The sequence below is a fragment of the Rhinolophus ferrumequinum genome, chromosome 3 (assembly GCF_004115265.2).
Source record: "Rhinolophus ferrumequinum isolate MPI-CBG mRhiFer1 chromosome 3, mRhiFer1_v1.p, whole genome shotgun sequence".
Lineage (NCBI taxonomy): Eukaryota > Metazoa > Chordata > Mammalia > Chiroptera > Rhinolophidae > Rhinolophus > Rhinolophus ferrumequinum.
The window spans coordinates 62633276-62643999 of record NC_046286.1 but is presented as its reverse complement, the minus strand read 5'-3'; the positions used below and the strand labels follow the sequence as shown (position 1 = coordinate 62643999).

Here is a 10724-nt window from a genome sequence, read left to right as displayed (position 1 = left end):
CTGTGTATTCTCCTGTTATAGTTGAGCCTTGATTGTTATTGGCACATCAGCTGGTGAGATTGACCCTCAGGCTGATTGGCTGTGGGGTTTGGCTACATTCACAGCTTATGGGCTGCTGTGTGGGAGGCTTACCTCACTGAGTGGGATTTGTCCCAGTGGGCTCTGGTGCCTGTTAAGACCACCTTTTGTATGTGCCACCTGTGGGACTAGTTGGCTGGTGATCTGCTGTGGTCTGAAGCCAATCTCCAAGTATGTTGGTTCTGGGGCCTCTTGGGAGGGGCTCTGGTGCAGGCCCAGGTCAGCCACTGCCTGTTACTGGCCAGGGACTACCTGGTTGGAGCTACAAAGTAATCACTATTGTTTGCTGCCTGTGCTAAACCTGGAAGTATGTGGGAGAGGTCACACTGCGAACTGAGAACAGCTACTACCAGAACCTGGCCTGGGGTAACCCTGCAAAATGCCAGGACACCAGAGGCCTGCTGCCACCTGCCAACTCCTTTAAGGTTCAGCCACTGATAAAGCCTCGTGCACTATGAGAATTGAGTGAGGCAGGGCCTCAGGGAGTCACTAGAGTGGGAAGAGTTGCGGTTACCAGGTTAATGTAGCCTCTGGTTTGGTGCCAGTACTGAGCCTGGAGAGACTCAGCAAGTCTCAGAGCACACTGAGGCCAGTTGCCACCCACCTGGGGCCCATTGACTCTGATAGTTTTCCAAGAAAGTGTGCAATGAGGGAGGGGATGGCTGCTCATGGAGAAAGTGCCTCTGGCAGTGCACGAATTGGGTTGTGCAGGTTCCCAGCTGAATCAGGAGGGTGGAGCAGTGGAGCTCACCAGACCAATCAGATTCAGATTTGGCCTATGGGGGTGGGCTCAACACAGCAAAGATGGCGCCTGCCTGCCAGCTGCGTGGGAGGAAGACTTCTCACCAGGAAAATGCCGACTGTCCTCCAGTCCTTCCCCCGAAGCCACATACCTCAGTCTGCCCCCCGGTTTGTCTGAGACCTCCCCCCCGAATCACCGTCCCTCCGCTGGAGCCCAAGGTGAGTGCCTGCTAGTGAGTGAGTGTATGCGCGTCAGTTTAAGTGGTCGTCTGCTTTCCCGCAGCCTTCCTTCCCCCACTTGAATGGTGGGAATCCCCAGTTTTTCACAGCCAGATGTTGTGGGGACTCCTCTTCCTGGCACCAGTACTCTGGGCTGGGGAGTTTGATGTAGGGAGGTGGGGTCCCTTGCTCCTCCAGGGGAACCTCTGCAGCTGAGATATCTCTCCTGATTCTCAACTGCCACAGGGAGGTTTGGGGCCCGTTCTGCGTCTCCACTCCTCCTATGAGTCTCAACATGGCTGCTTTATATTTTTAGTTATAGGATTTCTGTTCGGCTAGACTTTAGATGGTTCTCCAGGTTGATTTTTCTATAATTTAGTTGTAATTTTAATGTGTTCACGGAAGAACACAAGCACAGTGTGTATCTACTCTGCCATCTTGGATCTCTCTCTACCCTTTTCTTGACATGGTCGTTTATTGGCATGGTTGTTTTTGCTAACCTGGAGATCTTTCTTGACCTTGGGGACTTGAGAACTATATAATAACTGAATTGAACAATAATAATTGAAGGCTCAACTTTTACTAGAAGATATCCTAGGATATTAAACCTCAATCTTTGCTTCTCATCTCTCATTGTTCTTTCTTTGTACCATTTCCCAGAAAACAAACGTTTTAGTCATTGTGTAAAAACCACACTTCAGAATATTTTAAAGAATATTTATGAGAGGAGGAAGATATGATGTGAAGCTATTTCTGCCAAAGATAGGGGTTGGTAGTTCTACAAAAATTATTGAAACAGTTGTTGTTCAAAAGTAAAAGCAAGTTGAGAAAAGTTATCGTGTTCTCAAAACTATTTGGCTGAAGTATGACCAAGTAACACCCTTGTGAACAGTTATGAGGTGATGGGGCCCAACTCTAACAGAAGAGGCCATGAGAATGTCTTTAGCTATAGGTTGTTTTACTAAAGGATGAAATAAACATGATCTAAATAGGTGTTTCTTTTAAACCACCTAACTCAGAGCAAGCTGGAAGCAACAAAGATTTCACCAACCTGACAGTTTAAAAATAGACAAGTAAATGGCATTACATAGAGGAGGCAGGATAGTAGGATGGAAAGAGAAAGATTTTAATACTGCTGCTAACTAGCTGCACAATACCAAGTAAGTCATCACCTTTCTTGGCCTATTTCTTTACTTAGATTGGAATATTAAATTTCTATGGTTACTTTCTTCAAGATTGAAAATTTCATTGTTTTGAGATTCTCATGCTTAGAGAAGACATAGACAGTGGTAGTGTAATTTCTTGTTTTGTATGCTATTAAGGGAAGTCTTAGGATAAATTCAGAACCCAAATGATGTGCTTATTCGGAAAAAAAAAAAGCTCAAAGATGAATCCATTATGATGGCTCTCTGTCATTAAGTGAAGTGCCCTCAGGAAAAATACCGTTTGGGTAACACATTTAAACCCCCATGGTTCTAAAAACTGGAATATTTCCAACCACACTAGTTGATACTTGTTTTTAGACTGTCCTAACAAAGTGACAATATCTGAAGACACTAGATTAAGTAACTATATCTATGGTGATCCTTCTGTATCATCATATGTGCATGAGAATATGTATGTATTCAGATATATTTAGATACAAAGAGCTCAGAGAGAGCCTAGAGGCAGAGGTAAGCAGAAACCTCCATGTAGTAGTGCCAGGAATTCAGTGTGAGTGATGGCGAGAGGCCTGAAGCCCTAGAGAGTAAAGGATTGGGACTGAGCCACCTGCAGCAGTGGGACCCTTGGAGGGCTACAATCTTAGTGGAAGAAGGTCCCTAAAAATCTATTCCCCCAGCAGAAGGAAGCCTATTCTTGATGTAGCTCTGGGAGAAAATAAGTTTTTCATGAGAATTTGAAACCTCTGGCCTGTTAAAGGACTTGAATTTACACTAATTGTGAGGAAAATCATACACTGAGAAACTAAGATTAAAAAGCCGGTCCTAGCGGGAGATACCTCAGGGGTACATAGCAGAAGCAAATGTAAAACCATTTCTGAAAGAACCTTGGGGGTTAAACTCAGGCTACAAAGGATTTCCTCAAATAAAACAAGACCCACTTAAGAAGTGGGTCCTAATAAAAAATTACAACGGACAAGGAAATGGCCCACAACGAGGTAGAGTGAACAGATAAAAATAAACACTGGGATTTTCAGCCCAAGAATGTGAGATAACAGAATAGCAATCATAAAGAAAGTGTAATATAAATTATTTAAAATGCATAATAGAATATATACAAACCAGAAGAAAACAAGACATTTGAAGAACAGGTAGATATTAAAAACACAAATAAACTTTCCATAAAGGAAAATGTCATTGGAAGGAGAAGTTTAATGAATTAAACAGATTAGACACAGCTGAAGACAGTATAGTGACCTGGAAGATAAACCTGAAGCAACTACCCAGAAAAATATAATCATTTGTATTCTTTACATGAGATACCTTATGAATTATTTGAACCTTAGCATACCTTTCAGAAGATGAAGCAGTAAAGTTGACTATCTGAGCTAATGTGTGTAAAAAGTCATACTAGAACTTACATGCACTGTGGCAGCTGTTAGTCACATATTGCTATTGAGCACTTAGAATGCGGTTAGAGTGACTGAGAGACTGAATTTTAAAATATATTTACTTTTAATTACTTTAAGTTTAAAAACTTCTACTTGATTCAATTATTAGAAAACTCTTAGGTATGTTTGGAACAACTCAGGCATGAAACTACATTCTTTGAAACAGATGAAAGTATTTGATGAAAATTTAGTGTCTGAATTGAAATGTGCTGTTAAGTGTAAAACATACACCAGATTTCAAACACTTAGTATGAGAAAAATATTAATTTCAAAAATAATTGAATGTTGAAATATTTTGGATGTATTATTATATAAAATATTAAGATGACTATCCCCTGGGTTTCTTAAAAATGTGGCCATTAGAAATTTTAAAATTACATATATGGCTCTCATATTTCTATTAGACAGCACTATACTAGAACATATACTTAAACCAAAAATTTTTGAGACTTTAGTCCTTTAGATCTCAAATGCCAAAGGTTGGAGAGTGGGGAGGAGGAGCTAAATAATTCACTTGAAGACAGCTATTGCAATTATAGGAAGCTGAACATGCAAAGGAGTTATTTTTTTCTCTGTCACTAAAAATAAAACCATTCTAAGGACTCTGGCTGCAAGTCATGACTTCTTTTCCCTTAAGTTCCAGAAAATATATTTTGCAGTATTCAGGTTGAGAAAGTTGTTCGTACAATTTATTAAAGTGACTATGAATATGCAAAGTATACATATACGGATGGTGCCAAAAAATGTATCCACATTTTAAGAAAGGAAAAAACTATATTAAAATTGTAATACTCAATATTTACTGATAACAAAAGAGCAATACAAGTCACAATTGACTTCTGCAATTACAAGCGGTGCTCAAAGTGGTTACCATCAACCTTATTTTAATAGTTTTTTCCTTTCTTAAAACGTGGATACATTTTTTTGCACTCTCTGTATGTAAAATGTATATACATACATACATACATGCACATACATGCATACACACACAATGCATGCACGTGTATGTATTTTTAGTTAGCTAAATTTCGGAGTTTATGTGTACTAAACAGTGTAGTTTCTGAAATACTCAAGATAAATTCAGACTCTACTCAACTGATTCTCCTCCTTAGTGTGCCTATCATCTGGGGATATTGCTAGACCTGTTGAATTTAACCCAGTGAATGAATATGTTTTTAAAATTTCAGTCTTTCGTTAGTTCATTCATTTTATTTACCCATTGATCAAATAAAAATTGGTAACATGAATTTTGAGCCAACTGCTGTGACAGAACCTTCTTTCCATTGATTGGATCTTCTCTCCTTCTTAGGTCTTAGAACTTGCCTTGTTTATACTATATTTAAACAATTATTTTATGATCTACTGAGAAGGAATGCTGTCAATTGAACTATGACGCAACACTCATTTGAAGATGTAGCTCCATTTAAGAGGTACGGCAAATATGCATCTGTGATGACATATCACAATAATGTTCCATAGGTCTCACTTTGAAACCCAAACTTTATACTACTACGGATGGATATCTTGACCCGGATGCCACTTCACACTTCTCTTCCCCATACCAGAATTCATTATGGCTCCCCCAAGTAACCTCTACTTTCTTCTGAATTCTCTATCTCAGTAAGTGACCCCATTTCCAGGTGATTATGATGCAGGTGGTTCTCAGTCCACACTCTGAGACACACTCTGTTCTTCAAAGAGAGCCTCTGTAATTGCTGCTATTTCACTGCCAATGTTTTCTTTCAGGTAATTTACAAACATCTGTAAATTTTTACAAACATCTGGGGACATCAACCAGCCTCACAATGCATCCTCAAGACTTACTCTTTACTTTTCTACAGAAGTGTCTGTTTGATACTACTTCCTGTTCCTTATCTTAAAACTGTCTCCTTGTTTAAGACAAAATATTCCCAGCTTGTGCTTCAATATTTAAATATTCATTCGATTGAAATTTCACTAAAGCATCACTTTTAGTTTGACTTTTAGGAAGGAAATCTGTCCTGCGTACGACAAAAAAGGTTGCAGTAAGGAAAAGGAGTCAGTTGGTAACCACTTAATTTCAGTAACATAATCTTGAGACTTGTTTATGCTGGAAAAGAACCCCACTCACTTGTGCACTCTAAAATGAGAGCAATCATGACTCTGCCACCACTAAGTGAATAAATATGAAATGCGTTAAACTTAATCTGTATGCTCTGAAGGCTATATCCTATATTTTATTATTTAATTAGAATAAGCCCATTAATATACCACAATTAATACCCAATTAATACCCACCTCTAAAGCCTCATTTCTCTCCATAAAATCAAAATGACCCATTTAAAATCTGTAAATGGTTTAATTTGGTGGCTCATCAGAATTAAGACTTAAAAGGAGACTAAGAATGAAAATTCTGATAACATTTTCTATAAAAAATGCTTTATTTAAAAATATGAATTTTTTTTAAAAAAGACTTTTATATACAGTTGCTTAGTTTAGAAACAGTCAAAAAAACACAATAAAATAAACTCAGATTTAGAAATTATGATTTGTAGCATACAAAACACTGGTGCTGAACAAAACAGTTAAATATATGATTAATCCTTTCATTACTAACCAAATGTGATAATTCACATTTGTTAAACCCAGTGGTTGGGACTAAAGGAAAGGTCTTGTCTGAATTCTTTCCCCTTCAGGGAATGGCAGCCACCCTTTCTGGCAGGTACAGAAACGGCAGCAGCTAGGCAGTGTATTCTTATTTCTTTGAGTGCCTCTGTGTTCAAAACCATAGCTCTACCACTTATATTCTGTTTTTCTATTTTCTCCTTTGAAATTTATTTATATGTGGCTATAGCACCTGGTCATCTATACCAGGCTTTTTAAAAAATTTTTTAAAATGGATGTTCTTAAGGACAAGAAGCATGAACTGCTATTGATAGCATAGGACTCAGAGCTGATGCCCTTAGGATATGAAACTCAACATGATTTTTGGCTCCAAGTCAGCAGCTATGAGCCAATCTTTTGTAGCATGGCACTGACATATTTCACGCCACATTCAAACATCTGATACAGATTTGCAATCAAACAGGAGAAATGGCTTGTCAAACTAAAGTGCTATTAGCTACTATGTTCAAGAGGCTATCTTGACTTCACAATCTAAAGTTTAAAAAAAGTTTTTTTAAAAGTCACTGCTTCTCAAACTGGGGAACCCTAGTCATTTTACTGGAATGTCAATTTTACTCAAAGATTTGGAAAGAAGTTTAAGTTTCTAGTAAATTCTGTCGAATACATTCACAAGCCAAATCAGAATTTTAATTATAAAACATACAACTTCAAAGAAATTGCAAGTTAATATTTTGAACTATTCCCTCATACCCTATCTCCTATGAGGAGTATTTCAGTAGTAACATTTGTGAAGCAATGACCTAAGAGACCCTGATTTCTTAAAGTGTAGTCAGGTCCTTACCGACAGTAAATACAAATAATATGCAAAGTCGTGAGTTCTCTTGAGTTCCATCTTCAAAAATAACGTAATTCTCTGATTATAAACAGTCCTGACTATACTGATCATGAACAAAGTCAAGAAAAGAACTCTGGACTGATTTGTATTTTACATTGTTTAATAATTAGTGGAATGCTACAGTCAAAGATTGCTGGCTTACAACTAAAAATACTCAACATGTGTCATAAAAAATAGTGGAACTCCTGAATCCAAAAGATTAGAATTTGACCCACTGAAATAATGAAAACTGTAATTATGGGTGGTGTTACTCTTCTTTCAGAGTCACATTAAATTATATCATCCCTGTTCCTTACCTCTCTTTTTGTTGAAGAGGTCTAAGTACATGGTACCTTTCTGAGTTATTTGTCTTTAATTATATTACCTCCTTTAGAACCCCCAAATCCACTAGGGATTCTCTCCACTCCAGAGGGATCCTTTTAGTATGTCATGGGGGTAAGCCCAAACTGCCTGCCAATAGTAACTACTTGTCTAATAGGAAGTCGATGGTCATTCTCTGTATAAATAATATCTATAAAGAACAAAATAAAGCTGCCAATGAAATCATATGAGCCAAACTTACAAAGTTTTTTTTTTTTCAAAACAAGGTGTCAACTTTGTAAGGCCATGTAAGGAAATGATAATCTGTAAATCAAGTTGCCATCCAACACATTTAATAATTAAATAGTTAAATAGGATAGTGGATCAAAACGATCCTAGTTTAACGATTAATCTCATTAATCCCACAATTTAATGAGACCATCCCAACCACATGTTATGACTTTAGATGTTTCATGAGGATGCCACACGGCACCTATACACACTTTTTCATGAGCTTTAAACCGACTGTAGAGTTTTGTGGTCTTCCAGTCCCAGATGTTTAATTTTCCATTTCCATCTCCTGAAATCACATAGCTAAAATGGGAAGAAAAATTCAAATTATTCCAACACTTTACACTGGTAAAGCAAAGGAAGAACAGAGAAAAATCAGTGTGAATATATAACACTCAGAAGAACAAAGTAGAGCATGAAGCAGTCTATAATTTAAACTTCTACCAAAAACCATTCCCATTGAGTGAAATCTAAGAGTGAAAAATTATTTTTAACTTGGAAGCCTGGGAGACCCAGGGTCCACATCACAATCGCTCTCTAGACAGTCAGAAACAGTGCAGGGGAACCAATTTCATACAGAGCCAGCAAACACATTTAGACCCTTTCTACTATATTAGACTCTACCACCTTCATAATTACTTTTTGGCTCCAATTATCTTTTGAATACGTCTAAAACGACTCAGAAGTAGGAGTCTAGGGCCCAATTACCAGACCAAACATACAAGGTTACAGGGATTTCTGAATTACTTATACCTATATATTTTAGCAAAGAATGGGGGGAATGGATGCAGAGTTTCACTATGAGACTCTAGATTTCACAAATCTAGTGTGACCTAGAAATATGCAGAAGCTGGGTTTGAGATTTCAGCACAGAAAGGCTGTAGTGAACTTGTTAACTTCAACAATGCAATACAGAATTAATTCTTCTGGGTCTCATTCAATTACAGCAATATAGTGGTTACAGTCCTCTAAGCCTTGCTTAAAAAAGCAGAGAGAAAATAAGGCATTGCCTATGTAGACAGGAATTTGTATGTTGTGAAAGGGCACAGGACTAAGTAATATAAGGAGACGTACTAAAGAACTTAAAAAATGTCAAAAGTAGTTTTCATAACGTTTTATTGCTCTTTTACTTGGCATTTTGACAATCTGGGTAGTTCTCACGTAATTACATATGTGAAAGTGATATGTAAAGTGTTACTATTTGTACAACAGTAGTTTACATCATCGTATTTAAATATGAGAGTGCATGAGAAAATTTAAACTTACCTCATGTCTGGTGAAAAGTCCACCTGACAAGCATAGCCTGCGACCATATGGCCCTTAAAAATTTTTTTCTTATTTAATCTAAATCTGTTCTGTGCTCCAAAAATTAAGATTTGGTTGTCCATTGATTGGCATGCTAGCCATTTCCCTGTAAATTCAATAAAGGAGGTATTTTAGAAAAAGACTGAACATTTTAAAAAGACTTTTTATTTTAAATACATTCTTTGTTCCCAACTACTTTGTAAGAGTAGGAAAATAAATTTACCATACCACCTATAAAGTATTACAAATTTGTTGCTGGGAAAAGGTATTTATACATATGTAAAATTATCTGAGCAAAATCTATTATTTTATCATTGAGCACTTTTCATAGAAAAACATTTTGTTTAAATATAAGGATATACAGAAAGTCTGAGTTTAATGTTAATAGAACTAAACTAAAACTTTATGAAATGAAATTAATATGTAGTATTATAGACAATAGAACAATAGGGAAAAAAGAGTTATCTATGTTAATTATGGAAAAAGGAAAGATCAACTTTAGGTTAAGAAAACCTAGGATTATTAAATAAAACTATACAAAAAAAATATGGTTAAAAAAATTTCAGTAGCTGTTGTTGAAAGGCCACATTGCTTTTATCTACCCACACTTAAAGTCCCTCGAGCCTAAACTAAACTGTAGTGTCTTCTTGTGTCCTATATACCTGTAGACTTTAACTAAGGGAATGATACTAACAAGTCTGAGTGGGTAAATGGCCTCGTTCAAGATGGGCACAATATTTGTAATGAATGGTTTAAAAATACAGTATACGGAATGTAGATGCTGTGACAAAGTATGCAACATGGTGATAATCAAAATAGAACCCAGTTGAGTTGCTCCTCTCATAAAAATCCTAGGGCATCTGACGACAAGATCACCCATTTGCCTGTGGCAGATAGCCTGATGGAAGAGCAAACGCCTTCTTCCCCTCCCTTCTTTGCCCTGCACTCCTAGTAGCATGTGTGCTAACAGTGGCTTGGACGACAATGGTGCCCAAACGTGAGATTCTCCACTTTAATTCTCTCATGCAGAGCTCTAATTATATTAGTGTGCTGTCAGTACCCCAGCAGTACAAATTACCTGTACTTTAAAGGCAATGCGTTACTGAACAGAAAACAGTATTAGACTTATCTTTCGTATTTTTGCCCGAGAAAATCTTTTATAGTGAATTGCTAAGGTGTTCTCATTATGGGGAAACAGACCAAAATTTTATGTACCCTGAAAGAAAAAGAGCTCACAATAAATCACTACATGAATTGTTGAACAGGATTCTGTTGGTAGGAGAATTATTTTAAAAAACTTTCTCAGATGGAAATCCTTAGATGCTCAGTCAACATTAATTGCAAATTATTATTTCTTTTTTTTTTTTTTAAAAAAAACAAGAGACTGGGTGAGGATTCACCTATGAAAACCAATGATTATTTCTAATAGTGAAAAGATTTCCTTATACAAGTATGGCACTGTGACAGACTTCTCCTTGGAGGGAATGGCCAAGCTTCTTTTGAACAGAAATCACACCATGTCTTAGAAAGTAATTTAAAAACACATTCTGTCTACTAACTCACCATTTGGAGACAAAGTCACTGCAGGCATTGAGTGCATACTGGGTTCTGCTATATACTTGAAATCCACAGGGATATCCCTAAAAATTAAAAATAACATATCAGAATAAGTAACTTTAA

At 37.0% G+C, this 10724-nt stretch overlaps 1 protein-coding gene across 1 annotated transcript in view; it reads right to left on the bottom strand.

The window, feature by feature from the left end:
• Positions 1-7645: 7645 nt before the first annotated feature.
• The window catches only part of CDC40 (cell division cycle 40), a 41594-nt gene continuing 38515 nt past the window's right edge, over positions 7646-10724 (bottom strand). Inside the window, exons 13-15 of the mRNA XM_033103414.1 lie at positions 10608-10684; positions 9006-9150; positions 7646-8042 (exon numbers count right to left, since the gene is read on the bottom strand). Coding sequence (XP_032959305.1) covers positions 7865-8042; positions 9006-9150; positions 10608-10684 — 400 coding nt within the window. The 3' untranslated portion in view covers positions 7646-7864. The remainder of the gene's footprint in view (positions 8043-9005; positions 9151-10607; positions 10685-10724) is intronic.